This window comes from Ictidomys tridecemlineatus, chromosome 5, assembly GCF_052094955.1.
Source record: "Ictidomys tridecemlineatus isolate mIctTri1 chromosome 5, mIctTri1.hap1, whole genome shotgun sequence".
Taxonomy (NCBI): domain Eukaryota; kingdom Metazoa; phylum Chordata; class Mammalia; order Rodentia; family Sciuridae; genus Ictidomys; species Ictidomys tridecemlineatus.
Genome location: NC_135481.1, coordinates 176,517,712 through 176,543,722, shown reverse-complemented (window position 1 = coordinate 176,543,722; position 26,011 = coordinate 176,517,712). Strand labels below are relative to the sequence as shown.

Below are 26,011 nucleotides of genomic sequence, written 5' to 3'. Positions count from 1 at the left end.
TAATAGCACAGTGGTTTGGGATTTTTTTTTTTTTTTTTTTTGCAGGGGAGGTGGGTGGGAGGGTACCAGGGATTGAACCCAGAGGCATTTAACCACTTAACTACATCCCCAGCCCTTTCTATTTTTTTTATATTGAGATAGGGTCTCACTAAGTTGCTTAGGCTAGCTTTGAACTTGCAATTCTCCTGCCTCAGCCTCCTGAGCAGCTAGGATTAGAGGCATGTCCCACTGTGCCCAATTTAGGACAGTGTAATTAAACACGCTATCAAAGGAGAGAACCCATACACTCAGCATACAGGTAAACAGCCATTTTTGCTTATACAAACACATACAGTACATATATACATATATACATATATAAAATTTAAAAATAAAAAGGGCTGGGAATGTAGCTAAGTAGTCAAGCACCCCTGGGTTCATTCCTGGTACCCACCCACCCCCCCAACCCCTCAAAAAAGAAAGGCTGCAGACTGATGCAGTGTAAGAGGAGGAGGCGGATAGGGAAGTTAGAAGGAACCCAGTATCCTTTTAGGAAGCCACTGTAGCAGCAGTGAGCTACTAGGAAAGGGGGTAGATCTCAAAGTCCTTCAGAAGACAAAGAGAATTTGTAATTAGCTTCAAAAGATGTTACTTAAACACTAGGAGTAAAGTAGAATCATGTCCTTAAATGAATAGTACTTGGAAAAGGAAGCCACCTTGAGGAGAATACAAAGCTAGGATTTAGGTAATGAGAGAGGTAAGAAAAAATATACCAGACAGCAATACCAGACCAGAAGGCAGCAGGGGAGGCCTGGTTAATGGCATGGTCAGAGTAGAAGGCCAAGGCCATTAACAGGCAGCACTAATAAGACAGCTGCCTTATATGAACTCAACGGCCATCAGGGCCACACAATAAACTGGAAGAAAAGGAAGCTTATATACCCCTCCTATTTTTTGCAGAACAAGAACTATGAAGGAGGCCAGGTAGAGAGGGAGAATACAGAGAGGAGAATGGAGAACATTTAGTAAGGTCCCTCTGTGTACAAAGCAACATGCAGGATCTTTGAGGAAAATGCATTACAGTCTGACATGGAATGGAACTGGGAGGACAGTGTTACGGCAGGCAAAATGCAAACAGCAATCTCTTTCTGACAAAAGCAATTCCCCATCAAAATCATTCTCTGTGGTCAGATTTTTTCCTTGATCACTCTTTCCATAATACTTGACAACTGGGTCTCCAAAGTAGGAAGTTAGATAGAACTTTAGATAGAACAGTAAATCTGTGTTTTTCTTACATTCAAGGGAAAACTTCCTACTTATTAAACTTGGAGAATTCTGGTCTACTTGATCATGTGTTTGTTAGTTATAAGACCAGGAAGGATGAGGCACCAGTAAGAACAGCTGAGGATCTCCCTTGGGTCTCAGAAAGCACGAAGAGTTGAGGAGTCTCCCCTTCCCTGATTCCAATCCCTGGTAGCAGGCCATCTTCAGGGCAGTGTTTACAGTTCATCCTGTTTCTCACACTAGAAGCAAGATCCAGTTTTCAAAACATCAACATAAAACAAAATGCATCATACTCTAAGAGAGATCCTACATGGCTTCAAGAGGAAGGCTATTTATGAATGAGTAACCTTATTTACAAAACACAGAAGTATCCTGCACTTACCATTTTCTAACAGGGAAAAGTACTTTATCTCAGATAAGAAAAGTGGCAGGCATCATGTAAAATTGAAACACCTCACATATTCTACAGTGAAACAATGTCATTGTAATTAATTACATGAAATTTAAATCTGTCTAATTCTCTTCCAAATGCTTCTTTAAGACATAACATGTAGCTGGGCGCTGGGGCTCATGCCTACATCCCAGCAGCTCAGAAGACTGAGGCAGGAGGATCACAAATTCAAGCCAGCCTTGGCAACTCAGCAAGACCCCGTCTCAAAAAAGGCAGAGAATATGGCTCAGTGGTTAAGCACTCATAGGTTCAATCCATAATACCAAAAAAAAAAAAAAAGACATAATATGTAAGGCAGTAGAAAGCATGTGGGTTGGATAATCAGAAACATATAGATTGAAAACAAGGATCTGGAATGCACAAGTTATGCCTCATGAGCAATCTTCCCACCTATAAATGAATATGTGCCCTCTCAGAGAGCTGCACTCATCTCCAGGGTGTGACACAGAATCAATACCTAAGAGCTATTATTACAGGGGATTCTCAATAACAACCAAACAGGTGGGCTAGGCCAGCTACTACTGTCCAAGTTTGCAAATAAGGAACTAGAACATAACAGAACTTGTCCAAAGTCACATGGCTCAAGGTAGACTGGAGCCTCTTTACATGCCCAGGCCTATAAATGACATCTCCCTGGCTGAAGGACCTGTGGCTAGACAGGCACATTTCAATTTATCTACACATGAAAAGAGAATGCATTTTCCAATTAACTAAGTGAGATATACTTTGCAGGATATTTATAGAAAGAGGTCAATTTTAGGGAGAAACTGCTAGTAAAAAAAAAGCTGTCTCTAATAAGAACAAGAATGACCTCATCTCCACATCAGTCACAGATCATGAGGCAAAGAAGTGTTTTAAAAGTCTCAAACAAATGGGGGCATGATACTCTGGAAACTTAACAAAAAACAGGAGAAAAGCAACACAAATCTAAGGCTAAAAACTGTTGTCTACAACTAGCAAAGTAATTAATGTTTAACAAACATTAATTTAACATTTAACATTTAAATTAAATTTAACATTTAACGCCTGGTATGCGTGCGACCCGGGTTCGATTCTCTTGGGGACCACTTCAGTGGTAACCTCCCTCTGACCATAAGATAGAGATTAGGGGCTGGGGTTGTGGCTCAGTGGTAGAGCGCTCGCCCAGCACATGCGAGGCCCTGGGTTCGATCCTCAGCACCACATAAAAATAAATGAACAAAGATATGGTGTCCAAATAAAAATAAATATTAAAAAAAAGAGAGATATTAAACCTCACAGGGGAAATTAGCAAATGAAACTAAGACTAAGAGTAGGTCCTGGGAGTGGTACGATGCAGAGGAAATACAGAAAATGAACTTGGGAGGAAAACAAAAATCAGAAACAGCAGTAATTTTAAACAATCCAAATGGCTGCGGCCCGGGTTCGATCCTCAGCACCACATACAAACGAAGATGTTGTGTCCGCCGAGAACTAAGAAAAAATAAATAAATATTAAAATTCTCTCTCTTAAAAAAAAAAAAAAGGGCTGGGGATGTGGCTCAAGCGGTAGCGCGCTCGCCTGGTATGCGTGCGACCCGGGTTCGATTCTCAGCACCACATACCAACAAAAGATGTTGTGTCTGCTGAGAACTAAAAGATAAATATTAAAAAAAATTCTCTCTCTCTCTCTCTCTCCTCTCTCACTCTCTCTTTAAAAAAAAAAAAACAATCCAAATGGCACCTGTTAATAAAGAGAAAGTTCAAAGAGCAACTAGGGAGTAGGGGTTGAAGAATATAGGTTCTTGATTTAGACAAAGGTTCAGATCCCAATTCTGTTTTTAGCTGTACAAAGCTGGTCTTGTTACTTCTCTAAACCATCTTTTTCATCTGAAAACAGAGAGCAACCATACCTACCTCATCAAAGTACAGTAAGAAATAAATGGAAAGGTTTCAAAAGCATTTAAATGATCCTGGCATACAAGTAAATGATTACTGTTCTTATTACTAAAAGAGACAGAGGGTTTCTGATTGTCTATCCCATAATTTTTTTTGGGGGGGAGAGTGGTGCTAGGGATAAACCCAGGACCTTATTTATGCTAGGCAAGTGCTCTACCACTAAGCCCACCCCCAAGGCACGAATTTAAGTACTAGTAGGACACACATCCCATCCTTTTTCTGGCATATTTCTGATATCATCTCCTATTGGTGGAAAATCCAATTTTAATAAGCCTGACATGTTCTTTACTATGTTAGAACTCAGAAATAGTCAGCAGAACTCTCAAGAAATGAGAGAGAAGTCCATAAAGGAGCTGGACATGGTGATGCATGCCTATAATCCCAGTGGCTTGGTCAGCTGAGGCAGGAGGATCACAAGTTCAAGACTAGCCTGGGAAACTTAGCAAGCTCTTGTCTCAAAACAAAAAGGACTGGAGATATAGCTCAATGGTAGGAGTGCTTGCCTAGCATGCACAAAGCTCTGGGTTCCATCTCCAGTACCAACAAAAAAAAGTATACAGCTGTTCAAAGTAGTATTTCTAAATTAATGATACTGGAGAATATGCACAATATAATATTAAATTTGCAAAAACTCGGGATACACACATACACAAATTATACACAGAAATGTGACAGGAAGGATCCAACTAGTGGCTTTCCTGGAAAATGGAATTTTAGGTTTTTTATTTGTTTACTAGTTTTCTAAATGTTATACAGTCAGTACATACAGAAACAAACCACATTTTTTTTTTTTTTTTTTTTTACAAACCACATTTTTATTCTTGCTTTAAAATCATTAACTCCCTACCAAATTGCAGTTCTATTAAAACTGGCTAAAGGAACTGGTGGTGCAGCTCAGTGGTAGAGCAGTTGCCTAACACATATGAAGAACTGGGTTCAGTAAAATCAAGTTTTGTGGGCTGGGGATGTGGCTCAAGCGGTAGCACACTCGCCTGGCATGCATGCGGCCGAGGTTCGATCTTCAGCACCACATACAAACAAAGATGTTGGGTCCGCCAAAAACTAATAAATATTTAAAAAATTAAAAAAAAAAAAAAAATCAAGTTTTGTGTCCATCTACAACTTTAAAAAAAAAAAAGTCTCAAATGGCATTTGCCTGACTTTGGTCATGTGTTTTCCATAAGTAATAAATGCCAGTAATAAACTAATAAAACCAGAAGACTGGGGGGTGTAGTTCAGTGGTAGAGCACTTACTCGGTATGTGTGAGTAAGACCCAGGATTCAATCTCCAGCACCACAAAAAAAAAAAAAAAAAAAAAAACCTACAACAGTACTACAATTAATGTCCTCAAACAAAACATTTGAAATCTGGATGTTCAAGAATAAGAGGTTGAGGGCTGGGGATGTGGCTCAAGCGGTAGCGCGCTCGCCTGGCATGCGTGCGGCCCGGGTTCGATCCTCAGCACCACATACCAACAAAGATGTTGTGTCCGCCGAGAACTAAAAAATAAATATTAAAAATTCTCTCTCTCTCTCTCACTCTCTCCTCTCTCACTCTCTCTTTAAAAAAAAAAAGAATAAGAAGTTGAGGCAGAGCTCCAGGTCACAGAATGCAGTCTCTGCAGCAGAAGAGGGTAGACATGTAGACTAGAAGCATAGCCTATTTAAGCATAGCTCCTTTTAGAAGAGGAAGCAGGGTAGGCCTGACAGGAAGGAATGGCAGCTTCTCTGTGTGGCTCTGTAGGCAGATACAGGCATGAGTGCACCCAAAGAACCTAAAGGCTTTCCTAGAAAAATGATCTAGTGAATTTCTCTTACCTGAGCACAATTGTTCAATCTTTGTCAGATTCAACTGCAGAGACTCATTGATCCAGGCCAGCATGTCATGTCGACTTAGGTTATCACTGGTGACTGACGTCGAGTATACGTTCACTGCCATCTTCTACAACATGCACAGAAAAGAGAAGGGCTCATATTATGGTAGGCATGCAAGTGAGGGAAAGCCTTTCCTAGTCACCCATCGTCAACCTGAGAAAATACCCAATTTGTAAGCCTCAACTTCTTCCCCAAGGTGCCAAACCAGAAACACTAGTGTTCCAGTCATAAGCCTGGGCTTCCATGTATATAGATGACTTTAGAAGCCAGGCAAGGTAGCACATAACCTGTAATCTCAACTCAGGAGGCTGAGGCAGGAGGATCACAAGTTCAAGGTCAGCCTCAGCAATTTAATGAGATTCTCAGCAACTAAGCAAGATGATATCTTAAAATAAAAATAAAAAGGACTGAGGGCTGGGCAGAGTGGCACACACCTGTATTCCCAGTAGCTTGGGAGGCTAACGCAGGAGGATCAGAGCCAACCACAGCCAAAGTGAGGCATTAAGTAACTTAGTAAGACCCCGTCTCTAAATACAATACAAAATAGGGCTGGGGATGTGGCTTAGTGGTCAAGTGCCCCTGAATTCAATCCTGTTAATGCCCCCTCCCAAAAACAAGACAGGGGATGTTGCTCTGAAGCACCTGGTTTAATCCCTGGTAAACAAACGAAAATGGCCTGAAATAAACTTTCCAACACCAGTCAGCCTAAAATTTAGATCCCATCTTAAGGAGACTGAAAAAAAATCTTAACTATAAAAGGCACTAAATAAAGGGAAAGGGCTTTATAGAGGGAGGCTGGTGCACAAACAAGAACTCTTACGTTGGGCTTGGATTGTGGCTCAGTGATAGAGCGCTCACCTAGCATGTATGAGGCTCTGGGTTCGATCCTGAACACCATGTAAAAATAAAATAAAGATATTGTGTCCAACTAAAACTAAAAAATAAATATTTACCAAAAAAAGAGAACTCTATATTTAAAAGACATCAGTTCCAGTGTAGTTCAGAGAGGGCATCCTAATCTTAGCATGCATGAGGTCCTGGGATTAATCCCTAGCACCATGAACACACACACTCATCAGTCCAAGTTTTTTATTAAGATATCAAAATGCTTACAGTTTTCTTTCATTACTTCTTTTTACCATTTTCAATACTTACCAAATTGTCTTTAAAGACTATTATCTACTTTCATAATTTTCAATAACCTAGATACTATAAAGGTATGCCAAATGACAATCTTACAAGTGAAGAGTCCTTGATACTAATTCTCCTGACAACCCTCTGCAAGGTCCACTTCTTTCTCATTTTATTTATTTATTTATTTACTTACTTACTTATTTTTATTGACTTTATTTTTTTAAATACACGACTGCAGAAATGCATTACAATTATGATATAGAGAGAACACAATTTTTAATATCTTTGTATGTAAAGTATGTTCATGCCAATTCATGTCTTTATACAAGTACTTTCGTTTTTGTTTTTTTGTTTTGTTTTTTGTTTTTTGTTTTTTTACTTTCCTCATTTTATAAGTGAAGAAAGGGAGGCCCTGGGGATTGGCAGCCAAGCATGCCCAGACCCATCAGCCACTCTCTCAGAAAACATTGCCCTCACCTTTCTGCCAGGTTTTCAAATTCAAAACATAAACATAAAGCAACAAATCTCATTGAATTTAATTATATTTTATTATACTTTTTTAGAGTCTTGCTACATTGTTCAGGCTGGCCCTGAATTCCTGGGCTCAAGTGATCCTCCTGCCTCAGCCTCCCAAGTAGCAGGGACTTATAGGCACATACCACCACACTGAGGTAATAAATCTCACTTGAAACACAAATGGCTGGGGATCTAGCTTAGTGGTAGAGAACTTGCCTAGCATGTATGAGACCCTGGGTCTAATCCCCCAGCACTGCAAAATCAAAAAACAAAACAAATAAAACACTAATAAATGTGGATACCATCGTCGAGGAGTCCCATTTGAATCATCCATCACCCACTCAACAAATTATTTTCTTAAAGCCAGGCATAGTGGTGCACACCTGTAATCCCAGTGACTGGGAAAGCCGAGGCAGGAGAATCTTAAGATTCCAGGCCAACCTCAGCAACTTAGTCAGACCCTAAGCAACTGTCTCAAAATAAAAAATAAAAAAGGGCTGGGGATATGGTTCAATGATTAAACAACACTGTATTCAATCCCCAGTACCAAAAATAAATAAATATTTTGCTGATCTCTACCACAGACTGGGCACTATTCTAGGAACCTGAAAACAGACATGCAAGAGGGACAATGTGCCTGTCTGTAGGAGGTGACATTCGAGTAGTGGGAAGTCTGACAATGACCCAACACAAAAAATCTCATTTTACACCAAACACTTGGCCAAAGGGGGTTTTGGAATATGGCAGGGGATGCCTCTCTGAAGTGACAGCAGAGCTTAAGAATCAGAAGGAAGCAACCACATCTGGAAGAATGATGCTACAGCCTAATGAACAAGAGGGAAAACAGGAACACAAATGGGAAAAGAAGTCAAGAGGCCAGATCATGTTAGGGCTCTTCAACCCCAGTAAGGAATACGGACTTTATTCTGTTACATGAATCCACTGTTGAGTTTTAAGTAGGGCAAAGTCTCATCTCATTAAAGTCTGAAAAAGATCACCTTAACTGCTGCTAGAGGAGCAGGCAGGGAGGTATGACTCAAGCAATATGAGATAAGAGAAGCAGAGAGGGAAGACTCATGCAGTATGAGGATAAGGACAGGCTACTCAGATCTAAATGAAACCCCTGGGCAGTCACCATGAGAATACCCGTAACACAGATTTTATAGTGACCTTAACAATAATAGTTTTCCTCATTTCATTAGACATCAACATTGCCAATGGTGCAAGAGGGGTGGGATTCACAGCAATCTGGAACTATCATCAAATCCAGCCTTTTGTTCTCTTGCGGCACCTGTTCCCTCACCTAGAGTAGAGTTGGACTTCCCACATCCACCTTCTTCAGTAATCTACCTTGTAAGCCACATTCTCCACACAGAATGTGAGAGCAAGAATAGTCAGGGATCCACCCATCCAATCTCCTTATGCAGGGGTGAATGGGGTCTAGACAGTTAAAAGACTTACCAGCTCTGTGCCCTCAGAGATCCCCAACTGCACTTGACACAATGCCTTGCACACAGTGAGGGCTACTAAAAGCTACCTGCTGTCAGGATGTACAGGGCAATGACAAAGAGAAAAAAGTATCTACATAAACTTTTTTTTAGAAAGCAATCCATCAACACTCTCACATTCCCGAAATCAGCTGATAAAAACATGTTATGCAAGAGAGCCAAACAATTTAGTTCCTGACTCCATTGGAAATTAATCCCTGTTTTTCCAGAACACTTCATTCAAACCTCTATGACTGCTGTAATCATCACATTAGATTGGCAGTATTTCTTCATTTCTGAACCATTCCTAGGTCAGGCAAGGATCAGAAAGCAATCCACTCCATGCACAGAGCCAATGACTTCAAACCAGGAGAACCTGGGTTTTAATGTGAGGCCGTCTCTCATTAGTTGTGTGATCTTGTTCAAGTTACTGAAACTCAAGGTACATCAATTATCTTGTAAGTTAATACAACCTATTTGAAAAGATTTATTTATTTATTTTGGCTTGGGAATGTGATTCAGTGATAAAGTACTTCCCAATTATGCATGGAGAAATTTAAATGAGATAAGAAATAAAATACTCTCCACTGTATTAAACATAAGAGGAATTCAACAAACAAGACCCAAGGCTGCCACCCTGTTTCACACGTTATCTTCAGTACTAAAAACAGTACCTGAGACCCGTTACCACCATCCCTCATGGAAATCCACTGTCAAGTCTTCAAATTACTCGGTCTCAATCTGTTCTTACACAGCAGCCAGAAAAAATTTCCTGAATCACAAATCACATAGTGTCTCCTGTTTTAAATCCCTGAGCAAATCAATGGAATGTATATTATGTGCAAAATGCTAATATCAAATACCAAAGAGAAACATCCAAACAAAAAAACATGGTCCCAGGCTGAGCACTTGCAGTCTATCTTGATGACATTCATGTGTACACTGGGTGTTGTGCACTGCTACCATAAAATTTAAGCTGCTGATAAAGCCACGTGTCTCCTGACCACACCTCAGCTGAGAAAAGGTTAGTGGCCTTTCATCATCATATAATTTTAAACTCTTTCATTAGCAGTAAGTACATTAATAGCTAGTCCCATGTGCTCCACAAACTCTTCAGTCACTAAATACACAGGATTAGGCACCCTGTGGATGTGCAATAAACATTCACTGACTTGAGCAATTAAGCGGCTCTTCCAGGCAGTCAAAATAGCCTAGTTCTCAAACCGATAGCTCCCTCTAGCTCTTCCTCATTAAAAATTCCATTGCCTGGGCTGGGGATGTGGCTCAAGTGGTAGTGCTCCACTGGCATGTGTGCTGCCGGGTTCGATCCTCAGCACCACATACAAACAAAGATGTTGTGTCTGCCGAGAACTAAAAAATAAATATTAAAATTCTCTTTCTCTCTCGCTCTCTCTCTCTTAAAAAAAATAAATAAATAAAATTATATTTAAAAAAAAAAAATTCCATTGCCTGGCCCTGGGGTTGTAGCTCAGAGGTAAGAATGCTTGCCTAGCACATGTGAGGCACTGGGTGCGATCCTCAGCACCACATAAAAAAAATAATTAAAGGCATTGTGTCCATCTATAACTAAGAAAATAAAACCAAGTTAAAATTTAAAAAAAAAAAAAAAAAGAATCCCATTGTCTGGCCTCAATGGAAGACCCAAGACTACCCACAAACCTTACCTTTCCAGAACTCTTCAATCCAAGTTTTGATCACCATGAAAAAGCCCCCCTGTCTAACCAGCTAGCACAGCACGCTCTCTCTCCCTCTCTTTTCTTCCTTCAGCAGCTCTCTTAGCAGGTTCTATCACTTGTTCTAATTCAATGCTAGCTGAAGAGCACCCAGTTGCTCTCAAGGCACAACCCTGTGTCCTACAGAAATAGCGGGAGGGAGGTGCCAGAAAAGAGTTATGTGACCCTGGATAAAACACTTTCCCCACCAGTGGTGACTCAGGCTGAAGCAGAAGGATCGTAAGCTAGAGCCTCAACAACTTAGCAAGACTCCATTTCTAGATCAAAAATAAAAAGGACTAGCTAATAAAAAAAATTTTAAATAAAAATAAATAAATAAAAAGGATTGGTGATATAGCTCAGTGATACAACCTGAGGTTCAATTCCTAGCACCAAACTAAATAAATCCAAGAAAAAAAAAACATTTTACAAATGGTTCATCTGTAAAATGGGTAAAACACTCTTTTACACAGAGTGGTGGTGAGAATTAAATGAGAATCTAGCTGAAAACACAGAACTGAAAAGCGTGCCGGTGCAAAGTTTCCCTTGTGTCAGAAACTGCTATGCACACTCTGACACACCACAACCAAAGGCCCATCTAAACAAAATGGGCTTTCTAGTTCAGAAACTCAAGAAAAGTGTGAAATAAAGGTTAAGAGCCTGGATTCTGAAGCCACAGGTGTGGGTTTAGTCATTTGCCAAGCAGCATAGGCAAGTCACTTCACTACTCATTAGAGTCTCAGACTCATTTGTAAAATGAAGTTGGCTGGGGACATAATTCAGTGATAAAGCTCTTGCCTAGCATGCATGGAGCCCTAGATTCACCCAGCATCAAAGTCAATAAATAAGCTCTCTAAAAGACAGTGTGAATATAAATGAAATAATGCCACATCAAACATTGAACACAATGCCTGGCACACAACAAGTGCCAATTAATAAAGATCCATCTTTATTACTATTCTCCCGTCGTCCCATCAAAGAAATGGATGCCAGGTCTGGCAATAACTTCCCTCAATGAGCCTCATTACCCTCCTCCCCAAAATGGAGCATAGGTCGGTTTCTGCCCTGTAGCATCCCCAGGGCAGCTAAGAAATGGCCACCTGGAAATACACTGTGGTATCACCCTACATTGTCCTCCTAGTAATTACAGAAATTATCTTGTCTGTGTATTCATTTTCCTTTCCTAGCTCTCTCCTCACGAGGCAGACTTCTGGAGAGCATGTCTTTGCCTGCCTACCCCCGGGTGTGTAGCACGATGCCCAGCACATAGTGGAAGAAGTACAAGGAGCTGGCTTACTTTTTGCCAAGCACCATGCAAAGCCCTTTCTGTACGTTGTATTACTGTGCACGTTTTACAGATGAGGAAGCTGAAACCCAGACATTACAGCACCTGCCCAGGGTCGCCCAGCAAGGACTCGAGCCGACGTCTAAACCCCCACAACGAGCCCACCCAAGAGGCAATACCGCCTAGCACTCTGCGGGTTCCAAAAGCGCCCGGCAGGCCCACCTCCCTCACACACCCACTCCGGGCCCACCGCCCAGGGACCTCCGATCGCCACCGCGCGAGTTCCACACCTCGGCAGCGGCCCAGAAGCCCCCACGCCACGGAGGAGTAGCCCCCACTTCCGGCCCGAGGCCCCGCCCCCAGAAGAGCACAGCGCGCGCCCCTCAACCCAGGCCGCGCGCTCCGGGTCACGGCCCCGCCCTTCCCCCACCCGGCCTGAACCGCATTGCCGTGTGGAGCGGCTTCCCGCAAGGCCTGCCTGTGCCTGCCTGCCGTGGCTCACCCGGCCACCCCCAAGGCCGCCGCCCTATTCCCGCTAGCCGCCTCACCGGCTCTCGGCGGAACCGCGTCCACTGCCCGCGCCCGGCTCCGGTTCCGTCTTCGTCTCGTTCAAACCGCCCGACCCCGCCCGCCCGCGCGATGACCTCACACGCACCCCCGCCCGTGACGCGCCGACGTAAGGGCTCGTCACGCCAGCCGGCTCCTTTTATAGAGAGGGACTCGGCCGCGCGCCGGGGGCGGAGCTCAGCCTTTGATCGACAACTGTTAAGGTCCAGGAGGCGGGGCGCCGAGTGCAGCTACTGAGCACGTGGTCGGCTGCAGCCAATGAAGTCCCGCCTCAGGCAAGGTGTGACTCTGCCTAGAAGGCGGGGTCCAGTTACATGTTCTTCGTTATCCAAAAGAAAATGGGTTTTATAATGAAGTTTTGCAAAAGTGGATTATTGAGAAGATACTTGGTATGTGCCTTAGAGAAAATCTTGAAATTCACCTCAGAGACATGTGTATGGCCTCCCTGTCTGTGATGTCTCTGAAATATCTGGTTTATTTTCTTCCTAATAGTACTTGAAGTTATTCTTATTACTTGTCTTTTCCTTTATTATGTGTCTTTCAATAAAATCCACAGACGCAAACTTCCTATTTTTGTTCCAGCCGTGTCCAGTGTCTGTACCTGGATTCTCATTAAAACTTTACTGAAAGAATCACATCACCCTACCAGAGAGGAAACTTAGGGTCAGAGAGGCCAATTGACTTCCCAGAATTACAGAGCTTGATCCAGACTTCCGGCTGGTTTCTTTGTCGTTAATTCAACAAGTATTTACTTTTCCCTAAGAAGGTCTTAGGGATTTGATGGTGAGCTCCATAAACATCAAAAGTAGTCTCTAACCTCTTAAAGTTTCTAGTATGGAATAGGAGGCAAAGAGGACACAATGACAGAAATCCCTATTTCATTTCAAATCAGACAGTGCTAGGCTAGGCAGGAGGAGTATACGGCAGGGGTGATGGCACTTGTGTTATGTGGAATAGAGCCCTAGAGGTGCCTTTTAGGACAAGTCTCACCCCTTAGTTGCTGAAGCCTAGCAAGTGTTCAGAGAAGAATGGGGAGCTGGGGTGGGAGCTGTTTATCAACCTGCCTGGGAACATTTTTGATATTCCAACCTCCAGTACATACTGGTAGTTTCTGTGGCATGTGCTACTCCAAGCATATCACAAAACTTGACATCACTCCCATAGTGTGAGATGACTTCCCTGAGAGGACACTCATCTTGAAAGATGAGGAGTTAGTCCAGCAAAAGAGTTGGGAAAGGAGAGGGCAAGCAAGAGGCAATAGCAGTTGACACCTGTAATCCCAGCTACTTAGGAAGCTAAGGCAGAAAGATTCCAAATTCAAGGTCAGCTTTGGCAATTTGGTGATACACTGTCTTAAAATAAAAAAGGGTTGTGGAAGTAACTCAATGGTAGAGCACTTGCCTAGCATGTGCAAAGCCCTGAATTCAATCCCTAGCACTGCAAAAAAAGACAAGAAAAAGGGCTGGGGATGTGGCTCAAGCAGTAGCGCGTTTGCCTGGCATGCGTGCGGCCCGGGTTCGATCCTCAGCACCACATAACAACAAAGATGTTGTGTCCGCCGAGAACTAAAAAATAAATATTAAAAATTTTCTCTCTCTCTCCCTGCTCTCTCACTCTCTCTTAAAAAAAAATGACATAAGACAAGAAAAAGTGTATAAAGTTCTTGGACCACTTTCAGCACACAGTATGTGCTTACTAAATGTCAGTGATGCTGGGCATGGTGGCACTCACCTATAATCCCAACAATATAGGAGACTGAGGCAGGATGATTGCAAATTCAAGGCCAATTTCTGCAACTTAGCCAGACTCTCAGCAACACAGTGAGACTGAAACGTCAAAAGCAATCTCTAACCTCTTAAAGTTTCTAGTATGGAATAGGAGGCAAAGAGGCACAATGACAGAAATCCCTATTTAATTTCAAATCAGACAGTGCTAGGCAGGAGGAGTATATGGATCAAAATAAAGTAAAAAGGACTGAGGATGTAGCTCAGTGGTAAAGCATCCCTGGGTTCAATCCCCAGCACCAAAAAAAAATAAAAAATAAATATTACAATGTCTGATCCTTTAACTTAATGTTAATTATCAAGTTATATCAATTGGGTTGGGGGCATGCTCAGTGGTAGAACGCATGCCTAATACTCATATGTGGCCTGGATTCAATCACCATAATCACACACACACACACACACACACACACATACACAAAATGATGTCAATTAATTGGTGTCAGCATTACCTACAAGCCATTTTGTTTAGGGGATGAGGACTTTAGTATGGAAGATGAGGTCAGTAGATAAAGTTAAGAAGCACATCTAGAGCCAGATCTGCTTCTAAACACATAGTGAATCACAGGAAGTTTCTGAACAAGATCCTCTAAAATAAAACTCACCCACCCTCCCTCGACAGTTCCCAAAGAGATGACAGAGAAGCCCATGGCCTACTCAGAGTCCACATCTCCAGCCTTCTTTATTTTTATTTTGAGGCAGGCTTAGGCTAAATTGTCCAGGCTGACCTCACACTTGCAAACTTCCTGCCTCAGTTTCCAAAATCCCTGGGATTACAGGCATGTATTACCACATCAGATGATAATATACACCTTTTGTATATATATTTATTTTTTAGTTATTGGCGGACACAACATCGTTGTTTGTATGTGGTGCTGAGTATCGAACCCAGGCCACAAGCATGCCAGGTGAGCGCGCTACCGCTTGAGCCACATCCCCAGCCCGATAATATACACCTTTAAGCACCTGTTTTAATTATTTTTTTTAATATTTATTTTTTAGTTCTCGGTGGACACAACATCTTTGTTGTTATGTGGTGCTGAGGATCGAACCCGGGTCGCATGCATGCCAGGCGAGCGCGCTACCGCTTGAGCCACATCCCCAGCCCCCTTAATTATTTTTATGTAATGCTGAGGATTGAATCTAGTGCCTCACATGTGCTAGGCAAGTATATTACCACTGAGTTACAACCAAAGCTCTTCTGTTTTAAAGTGTGAAATAACCTCATGAACACCAATAGAAATTGTGAGACTCCTCAGCAAAAACAAAACACCTTGTCTTCAAGGCCTGAGTTTTAGAAGTGTATGACAATTTCATTGAACTAAAAAATGGAGGTAGGGGAATCTCTTCTTTCTTTATATTGTATTAAGGATTTCATAAACTAGTGGAACAGATGACTACAAAAATAGGAAATTATAATAATAACTATAATAATAATCCATGTGCTGACATGGATTCTTCCATCCAATTTCAGGAAAAGAGACTTCATCCAATTAGGGAAGAGCTCTTCTCCTGCCTAGAACAGGGGTAAGGAAGGTTTCTCAGAAGAGAAGGCTGTTCCAAGCAGCGAAGAACTCAAAATGAACAGATGTCAACACCAGTAAAGCCAACCTGTTTTCTTTCTGCAATGCTGTCAGTTCAGGATAAGCCAAAGCACAGAGAATAGAGACAGGCTCCAAGACTTGAAGCCCCAGGCTTAATGCACTGTGACTTATGTATGTCACAACTAAAAATCTAAAAGGTGACCATTCTGAGATCCCCTACCCTCCTATTCTCAAATGTATTCTACTTGCCCTTTATAACAAAATCTCTTGTCCTTCTACTCAAAAAACAAAAACTAAAAACTAAATGCGAGCATGTGATTCTAGAATGGGTACTAGACCTAACAAAAATATATGTAGAGCTAGGCCCAGTGATAAATGCCAGCAATTCAGGAAGCTAAAGCAGGAGGATCATGTGTTCGAGGCCAGTCTTGGCAATTTACTGAGACCTTAAGCATATAGTGAGGCCTTGTCTCAAAGTCTCAAAATTAAAAATAAAAAGGGCCAGGAGGTGGCTCAGTGTTAAAGCACTCCTGGGTTCAATCCCCAGTATAAAAAAGAATGTATGTATGTTTTCTTTCTCTATGAAGATATTTTTGGGAAAAAAAATAACAACAAAAGGTATAATTGGAACCATTGGCAAAACCTATAAAGCTTGTAATTTATATAAATAAATGGATGATTGTTCATTCCCCCACCCACCCCACTGCAGTGCTAGATATTGAACCCAGATATGCTCTCTGGTGGAGCTACATCCCCCAACCCTTTTTCATTTAAGACAAGGGCTCACTGAATTGCCCAGACTGGCCTTGAACTTGGGATCCTCCTGCCTCAGTCCCACCACACCCTGCTGAATGTTCATTTTCTGTTTGTGATAAATGTACTATAGTTACATAAGAGAATGTTCTAGTTTTAGAAGATACACACTAACAGATTTAAAGGGAGAGAGAGACCATGTCTGCTACTTTCCCTTTGGCTCAGGGGAAAAAAAAATGAATATAAAGGATGACAAAGAAAATGGGGCCAAATGTTCGTATCTGAATGACTGTCGCGGAATTCTTTGTACTACTTCTGCACCTTTTCTCTAAGTCTAGTCTAAAATTATTTTATAAGTTTTTAAAAACCAATAACTTTTAAGCAGGAAGAAGGAAGGAAAGGTAAGAAAGAAGCTAAGGAGCAAGAAAGAAGGAAAGGAAGCAGGGAAGGCAGCAGCTTCTCTCCCAGGCTGCAAAACAAATGCAAATGAGGTGAGATACGCAAAGTAGGCTTTACCTGGGTGGAGGTGCACACCTGTAATCCCAGTGGCTCAGGAGGCAGAGGAAGATTCAAAGCCAGCCTCAGCAGTTTAGCTAAAATTATTCAATGAGACCCTGTCTGTAAATAAAATATTTTTAAAAGGGCTGGGGATGTGGCTCCAAGGTTAAGTGCCCCTGGGTTCAGTCTCCTCCCCCCCACACACACACACAAAAGGTAGGCTTTGGCTTCACAAACCAGTTTAACTCACAATGCCTGAGGCTAATAATGGCTTTGTGACCTTGGGGGTGTAAGAGGACCTTTCTCAGTCCTCTGACCTATAATCATGGTAATCAGGCCTCACCTCACGCTGCTAATAATAAATTCCCTAATAATAAAAAGCAGTTCTCATTTGTGCTTCCCTAGTTGAATTACTAGATTCCACCTATCAGCCCTGGGAAGGGCTGCTTTACAGCTGGGTAAACCAGGGCACAGAGGAGTACAGCCCAGGTCTAGAGCCAGTTACTAGGTGAAGGCAGAACAGGAACTCTGTCTAGCTCCATGGAGGAAATCAAGGACCAAGTACAGGTCTGGAGCAGAGACTTGTCTATCCAGTACTGAACCCCAACACCACACCTCGGCCATGGAACTGCCCAGAGGACAGCCACTACACCCCCTGACAAGATCCCTTCCAAGAGGCCTCCAGGGTCCTGGAAGCCAAAGCCACCCTTCCTTACCTCTTCACCCTAACAAGGAGCACTGGACTTGTTAGTGGGGCCCTAGGAGGGACCTGAGACCAGACAGAAGCTGCTGTGACTGCAGTGAACATCAGCAGCTCCATCCAAGCATTGAATACTGTCATTACCTGAGCCATTCAATTCATTGACTCTGAGGGCTCTTTTCAATACCCTGGGCCTGCCAGACACCAGGCAAAGCACTTCACAGAGGTCTGGTTACTTCAGTAACCAGAATGATTGATCAAACAACCATGACTGATCCTTTCCTCCTCTCAGATGAGGATGAAGAACTCCAAAACATCTCATGTGACATGAGATGGCCATGTCACAGACCCTGGACACAAACTCACAAAACTGCTTCAAAAATTTCCCACATGGAATGCAAACTGAGCTCTGTACATTATGTTCTCCCATTGCCACAGGCCAGAATCACTCGGATCCAAGCATGGCCCCATCGTGAAGACAGTTTCTGATGCCTCCCCCAGCCTGCTGCACAAGCAGATCAACATACCCCAGGACCCCTCACCTGGAGGGCTAGTCCACCTCCTCTCTTGGGGTTCCGAGGCCGGGGCTGTTTGTTTTGCTTCATCCTGTCCTGGCATTTAGAGCAGCACTGTACACAAGGTGGCTTAATTGGGCAGCCAGGGCCCCTGGAGTCTCTCCACACCTCACGGAGCGAGGCCAGGCCCAGCCTCTTGCTAATTACCAGTTGTCTCACCATGGCAACTCATACCTGAGATGCTGTAGCCCGTGGCAACTTTCTGAGAGAGAACTTTTTTTTAAATATTTTTTAGGTTTTTTTTTAATATTTTATTTTCTAATTCTCAGCGGACACAACATCTTTGTTGGTATGTGGTGCTGAGGATTGAATCCGGGCCTCACGCATGCCAGGCAAGCGCGCTACCGCTTGAGCCACATCCCCAGCTTTTTTTTTAAGACAGGGAGAATTTTTTAATATTTTTTAGTTCTTGGTGGACACAACATCTTTGTATGTGGTGCCGAGGATCGAACCCGGGCCACACACATGCCAGGCGAGCGCGCTACTGCTTGAGCCACATCCCCACCCGGGTGGCAACTTTCTAATAACACATTTGGTTCTCCATCCTTCCACTCCCCAAGCTTAGTCACTCAATTATGGGCAAGACCCTCTGGGAGCATGGTGGACCAAGGCGTGTAACCATAGAGAAGGGCATGATTGTAACCCAGGTAGAAAAAGTATCAGTCTGTTAGGTGCACAACAGATTAACTGGTGGCCAAGAGGGCCCCATTCACATCTCATCCTTCCCTTTCTGCATTCACTTGTTGACAAGGAGACATTTAACCTCAGAGATGTTTGTCTGTGGTCCTTTTTCTTGTGTCATGAGAGGCTCTGGCTTAATGGCACACATACATACAGTAAATCCTCAAGGAATAGTCTGGGGTGTCAGTTCACAGAGAACCAAGCAGACTCTGCCTAAGCACCATTCCCAACCAGGATGGGTGGAGGACAACTTGGCAGTTTGAAAGAAGTGCCAAGGAAAGCACAAGGAGAATCAACCCTGGGGTTTCTTGGTGGATATCAACAGATGTCTCAGCTTTCTTAAAATGAATTAGCCATGTTTGGGTACCAAGGTTCAGACTAGCTCAGTGTGGTCAAGAAAGAACATACATTATAAACTGAAGGGGGGGACCAGCAATCAACGGTCATAGTCCTCCAGGGGATACAGTTTTAGGAGACTGCCCTAGACACCTAGGGCCCATGTCTTCCTGGGCTATGTCCTATTCCACCCTGTTGAATGAGTGAAGTGACCTATTTCCAACACCAACCTTACCACGTTGGCCAGGCCCTCCCATGGCCCACCCCCAACCACCTGACCTGCAGAAGAACAAAAGGAAGAACAAAACGCCAGACTGCCAGGCTGTTATAGAGAAATACTGATTTTAATTAAACAGCCTAAACATTAGCGAAAACAGTTGAAAACAAGGCACGGTTTTTCCCCATACTTGTTATGTGGCTCCAGTTACCAAAAAAAAATTTTTAATGCAAATGTTAAACATAAAAATAGAAGTCTTGAGAGTATTTTTAAAAAGTGTATAAAAAGCCCCAACATTGTCAAGGTTGTTCCTGATTCTAAAAATAGCACCAGATAAGAGGAGTAAAGGTGTTAAAAACCACTACAACAGCATTTCTGAAATGCAGCTTGTCCAACCTCTTTCCCCTTAAAAATATGACGTTATCATGGAAAAAAAGGATTTTAAAATCTCTGGAGGAAGGATGCAGCTTTTATTGCAGCTTTCCCCTGCCATCTCTTAGATGAGGGGCAAGTGTGAGGAATGTGCTTCTTTCCCTGAATGTCCAGAAAGGATGAGGAATGTGAGCATCCAGGTTCTCATCTGGGGACCTGAGCCTGTAGGTACACGGATTGGGGGGGGGTCTTACCTAGCTCAGCCCCCCTCCTTCATGCCCTGCACACAGGAAAGAGGGCGACGACTATAATATATGGCAGCTTATATATAATTCCAACCCACCCCTTCCTGAGTGCTCCAGAGGCTTCTATTGCAGATTCCAGGAGGGATTTAGCTAAGGGGGACTCTTGCCCTTGGGTTTATTGGGGGGGGGGATTGCCCTGAATGAGATGATGATGATGATGTCATCCCTGCTGAATCATCATCATGGTGAGAAATACTCTAATGGCTAATGGCCTTGGACTGAGACAAAGGGAATGTGGTATCACAAAGAGGTATCACTTCCTCTTCTGGTAGCCCTAGGGAAAAAACATTCATGCTGGGCCTTTAAAATGTCCCTCACCATCTACAACTACACACAGAGCTGTAGACACTTTTAAAAAGTCTTGCAATAACAGTCTTGGGTGATTTGGCATTCTAACCTGAGTATATGAGGGCTGTGGGTCTGTGGTTTTGGTATCTTAGCCATTGTTTCTCTGAGTGGTAAAACCAAGAGGGAGGAAAAAAGCCATTTTACTATCTACTTCAAGTTTTAGAAGAAAAAATGAGCACCGTGTTTGGCTGCTCAGAGCAGCCAGGTCGGAATTGTGCACAAGGGGGTGGCACCTTGGCTGCCCCCTGCAGGAGAGGATCAGGTGGCTCTGCTCCCAGTGAGCAGGAGGATTAAGGTATGAGGGGAGACCCAACAGCTCAGCTGGGGGCAGACTTGGAATGCCTTTAGGGATCAGGGTGCCCTCTGGTTCCTGGCTCTGTCCCAGGAACCCTGGTGCCCCAGCAGGCCTGGGTAGAACTATTCACAGGCAAAGTAGTCCTTCAGGGGGGCGAAGAGGTGTCGAATGACTGGCACACTCCAGGACCGCCCAAGCAGCTTCTGGCGGGCACCGCGGCCCATGTTGGACACATCCGTGTAGTGCACAGGAAAACCGAAGATCCTGGGGGGGGCGCCAGAGGGAAAAGACAAGGAGTGAGAAGGGCTGATCCCTCTAGCATGCCCACAGCCTCTGGGGAGGAAATCCTCACCTCAACCAGTCCCTTCCCTTCACTCAAGCCCCCTGGGCCTCCAAATAACCCTTTGTTGAACACCAGGAGGTCCAGATGGGCTGGTTCCTCAGAGCCCTTGCTCATATGCACGCTGTGCACATGCCTATAATTCCAGCAACCTGGGAGGGAGGCTGAGGCAGAAGGTTCATGAGTTCAAGTCCAGCCTCAGCAACTTAGTGAGGCTCTATCTCAAAATAAAAATAATTGCAGAAGATGTGCTTCAGTGTTTAAGCATCCCGGGATTGAAGCATCATCCCTTCAATCCCAGTACCTGTACGTGTACACACACACACACACACACACACACACACACACACACACACACACACACAGGGGAGGTCAGGAAAACTTGATCAAATGATCATCATGAGCATGGCTCCTCCAAAATCATGAGTTCAAGCCCAGCCTCAGCAACTTAGCTCAAAAAAATAAAAAAGGATTAGGATGTGGCTCAGTGGTGAAGCAACCTTAGGATTAATCCCAGACACAAAAAAAATTATAAAAAATAAAAATTAAAAAAAAATGAGGGGCTGGGGATGTGGCTCAAGCGGTAGCGCGCTCGCCTGGCATGCGTGCGGCCCGGATTCAATCCTCAGCACCACATACAAAGAAAGATGTTGTGTCTGCCGAGAACTAAAAAATAAATATTAAAAATTCTCTCTCTCTCCCCTCTCTCACTCTATCTTTAAAAAAAAAAAAACAATGATTTTCAATCACAGACTTGTTATAGTGAATATATCTAAGCATTCCAGTTTTGTCCATAGGGATTGAAATGGCCTGTTAAAAAGCTACAGATGTGCTGAATTGTCCAGGATTAGACACAGTACTAAAAATAAAAATCAATGGACCAATAACCGAAAGGTTGCAACACCCCAGGCCTGTGTCTTGCTTTGCCATAGCATGTACCCTGGGACAAATATCTATAACAACCCTTTCCATCATATCTTCACCCAAGTGTGGATACATTCATGAGTAACATTGTAATTCATCAGTTTTCTCTCTCTGCCAGTCAAAAGTTACTTCAATCCCAAGATAGCTATAGTTAAGTGAAATTAAAAAAAAAAAAAAAATCAAACCAGAGTTAAAATATCTAGAAAATATGAAAGTCTTCTGAATATAACCAAAACGTAAGGAGGAAAATTCATAACTTTTAACATGACTTGCAAATAATAATGTTGAAAAAGACAAGTTAGACCAAAATGGTCAAAACAAAAATATTTACATCCAAAAGACAAAGTTGGCTCAATTATTGGAAGAAGGAAGAGACGGACTGTGGCTGAGGAGGAATCAGCTAGAGAATGAGCAACTTTGCACAAGAAAGAGCAGGTCTTTACCTGGTCCCTCACACACTAGGACTAGGAGCTCTCAGGGCAGCACAGGCGGTGCCCAGTAGTGCCCTGTGGTGCCCAGTCTGCTAATCTCAGGTTCCTCACCACCGCCCACCACTTCTGTCCAGAAATAAGGGCTGGCTCTATAAGGGCATTTCCACCAACCCCAAACACGAGCCTGGGAGACTGTGGAGATATGGCGAGCACCTGCCCCTTGGTGAAGCTGGCCTGGACGGCTTGCTCCTCCCCTTTCTGCCTCTGTGCAGCCTTGCTCACCTTTCGAGCTCAGTGCACCACAAAACATCTTCTTTGCCATTCATGACAACAGGGAAAAGTTGGTTTTTCCCCTGTTTGATGGAGTTGGACTTGGTAGTTATTGTCTGCACTTTCTTTAACTGGAGAACAAAACGGATATATCATGGAGTAAGCACAGCAGGAAAGGTTCAGGTGGGATCAAGGCTCAAAAGCCATGAGAAAAGATGGATGGAGCAGAGGGCAGGTGTGTGGGAGCGGGGCAGGGCAGGGCTGGCAGCCAGAATGAGAAAAGGAGCTCATGAAGGACAAGAACATTGTGTGCTTCCCATAAATGCCAAGAAGGTAATGCACACCAAAGACCAGCCTTGAGAGAATGAAATGAGCACCAGGTACCTATGCATGAGGATCACCGGGAGTGGGGGCCGGGGCCAAGAAGACAGAGTTATTTATCAAGTAAGATTAAGAAAAGGCAGCCAGAGTTTGGAGAAATGGTTCTTTGCTTAATGCAGACATGGAGAATTAGGTTCACAGACGTCTTAATGTATTTATCTGTGATGCGACAGTAGATAATTACGTTTATTACTGGAAGGGCCAGCTGAAATTGCCTCTTATGTATCCAGCATTAACAATTGGAAAGGCAAGTTGTCTGTTTCCCACAGTGATTACTTGTTTATCAAGAATGTCTCCTACACTTAAGGACAGAACAGTTGTGTGGGGGAAAGTGGCCCAGCACCAGAGTCACGTGGAGAGAGGGGAGTAGACACCAATAGGACACACCACCAAGGTCACCTTCCAAGTGTCGCCTTGGAGTCACCCAGTGCGCATTCAGGAGGGCGGTGGGGCGGCCATCTGGGAGCACACCTTACCTTTGCAGTCCTACTGAATTCCAAGCAGTCCTGCAGCTCGAGCTTATCATTCTTTGATGCTATCACAGGCCTGGGGACAGCCAAAACCCATTACTTTCTACCCTCTGCAAAGGCCTTGCTCAGGCCCCTCCCAGGGTGGGAGGAGGGTGGAGTCTTTGCTGCAAAAATGGGCCCAAGCAGTGAACATACTCCTGTCATGTGACGGGCAACACATCAGGCCTAAGGACTAGTCTGGGTGCCAAGGGTGGACCTGCCCCTGGAGGGGAAGGTCCAATTCCAATATCTGCAGCTACTGCCTTACCTCTTGAGTTTTGGCATCCGTCAAAGCCAAGCTACCTCTGAGGAAAGGAGGGAACAGTGGGCAGGGAGACAGAGACAACCTTGGTTTGCTCATTGATCAAGTCAAGGCAGCTCCTTGGAAGGAAGTGCTGGCGTGGAAACCAGGGCCTCTTGCATGCTAGGTGCTTCAGCACTGAGCCTCGGTTTTACAGGAAGAGCTGGGGCTGGATTTTGGTGGGACTACTTGATACACCAGGACAGCAAACAGAATTGGTGGCTCATTACCGGGGATGCAGGCTGAGGATGCTGGAAGGTGGGGTGATGGGGAGGTGTCACACAAGGATCAAATGGGCTCTTAACAGTTAACTCTGGAAACCTATTTTGCAAATAAAGGCCCAAGAAGGGCAAGGGACAGACCCAAAGCATTTGAGCAGTTCCAGGGCGGAAAGGCACAAGACATCTGCAAGCAGAGTGGCAGCCCCGGGATCACGTATTAAGGCCAGAAGGAACTCGCACATGAAGGTGGAAGGCGGAAGAACCACACAAAACTTCTCCCCTAGAATGCAGACCTCCTCCTCCTCACTTTCTAGGTTTCCAATGTCACCCTATTCCTGTCACTCTATTGCAACAGGTTAGGGCAAAACCACAGACAGGTAAAGACTAGCCTGGTGTGACTTACACTAGATGATTTCAGGTCTCAGCCCCTGGTCTCTCACCCATACTCCACCAAGAAACGGGGATCCCTATGAACCTTCCCAAAGCCCACCCCCAAAGTGAACCTGTGATCATCCTTTAGCATATCAATGTGTCCAATCTTGGATTGGCAGCAGCACAATGGTGTCCGGTTCTAAACATGAACATGGTACCATTTGATAGGCTGACGAACCATCGGGTTCGTCATGATATCCAATAGAAATTGGAACCACTCTCACCTCTACTCACATTTTGGTAAATGCCAGAAAATTATCATGCTTCCAACATTCCCTTGTAAAAGGTGTTTCAAGCTAACATGTTCCCAGAACTGGGATGTCAGTTGCCACATTTTGCATCTTAATTAGAGTGTTGTTCTTAAATGACGAATAGACACAATATTCAGTCCTTGGCAAAACCCCTTGTTGTGGGTCAACATGTCTATCTAAAGAGATCTGAGCTAGCTCTGGTAAAAAATGCAAAGGTGGAAATGTTAGGAAACCTCAGGGAGATATGTTTGGGGCCTACCATTTATCATCTCAGCTCTGCCACACACCTGGTCCAGGTCCTTTATTTCAAGGGGAATGGGAATCATAACAATTTCCATGTCCTGACAGGTACTGCTATGGCAGCTGGGAGGAAAGGCAGAGCCCAGAAGGAACAACAAGAGGCATCCCTGGCATCAACATGGCTCCAGCACCTGACACCAGAACCAGGCCTGTCTGCTCACCATCGGGCCTCAAGTCCTGGCCCAAGATTCCTAGAAATACCTAACAGGAATCAGCCCTGAAATACTGCAGATTGTTCTGAAGCCGCGACTGGGGTTGTTTCTCAGCACAGACAGCACTTTCTAGAAGACTGGAATGTGAAAGCTAACATCTGAATTTCTCTTGGCTGTTACCTAGGGTTCCACCAAGAGTCGCCTGTTACCTGTTCATCCCAGGTAGGTTTCCCCAGAAGTATCGAGCCCTGTGAGCAGCAGACACTTTGATAGCATCAATCATCACTGGGTTGCACTGCAGAGAGAGAGAGAAGGGGAGCTGCTTGGAGACCACATCAGATGTCAGTGGTCACTCAGAGCAGGGCTTGAGGATGCAGGTGACTGAACTGCCCCTAGCTGTGGAAGAAGGATGTAGACAAAGATCCACCTGGTGGATAAGGCCATGGTCAACCTATTACCAATGGACAAACGGAACAGATCAGACCTTCAGATTCTGAGAAAAGGTACCCCCAAACAGCAACTCATATCAGAGATCTGACAAGTAGAGATCTGGGGTAAAAGAGGGCATCTGGGCCATATATAGCTCTGTACCTCTAGCTGCCAAGTTCACAGAGCATCAGGTACCTACCTCCCTGAGGCTCAAGCTATTAACATTTTGATAAACACAAAAAAGTATTTAACAGGGCTTGTTGTCTATTAAATAGAATATAATTTAATTTCCCTGAAACCTCCAAGTATCCATTTTCACAACAAGAACATTGAGTTAAATTTCATGAAGAAGGTGGCTGCATTGTTGCTGATTTCTGTGGGTTATGGGATCTAGTCACACCCCAGCCAAGACCCTGGGTAACACCAGCAGTGTA

General features: G+C 43.8%; 2 protein-coding genes across 5 annotated transcripts in view; both read right to left on the bottom strand.

Annotated features, from left to right (window-relative positions):
• Window positions 1-18,150, bottom strand: part of Mapre1 (microtubule associated protein RP/EB family member 1) — a 36,073-nt gene extending 17,923 nt beyond the window's left edge. The window contains exons 1-2 of one of the 2 annotated variants that reach the window (XM_078051614.1): window positions 18,050-18,150; window positions 5,450-5,573 (exon numbers count right to left, since the gene is read on the bottom strand). In XM_078051614.1, the coding sequence (XP_077907740.1) occupies window positions 5,450-5,573; window positions 18,050-18,112 (187 nt within the window). In that variant the 5' untranslated portion in view covers window positions 18,113-18,150. Of the gene's footprint in view, window positions 1-5,449; window positions 5,574-12,209; window positions 12,351-18,049 lie in introns of those variants that run through there. The other variant, XM_078051615.1, reaches the window with a different exon arrangement.
• Window positions 18,151-19,422: 1,272 nt separating this feature from the next.
• Window positions 19,423-26,011, bottom strand: part of Dnmt3b (DNA methyltransferase 3 beta) — a 38,502-nt gene continuing 31,913 nt past the window's right edge. For 2 of the 3 annotated variants that reach the window (XM_078051609.1, XM_078051608.1), the window contains 2 exons: window positions 25,358-25,443; window positions 19,423-20,900 (listed from right to left, as the gene is read on the bottom strand). In XM_078051609.1, coding sequence (XP_077907735.1) covers window positions 20,759-20,900; window positions 25,358-25,443 — 228 coding nt within the window. In that variant the 3' untranslated portion in view covers window positions 19,423-20,758. Of the gene's footprint in view, window positions 20,901-22,613; window positions 22,733-23,458; window positions 23,529-25,357; window positions 25,444-26,011 lie in introns of all 3 variants that reach the window. The other variant, XM_078051610.1, reaches the window with a different exon arrangement.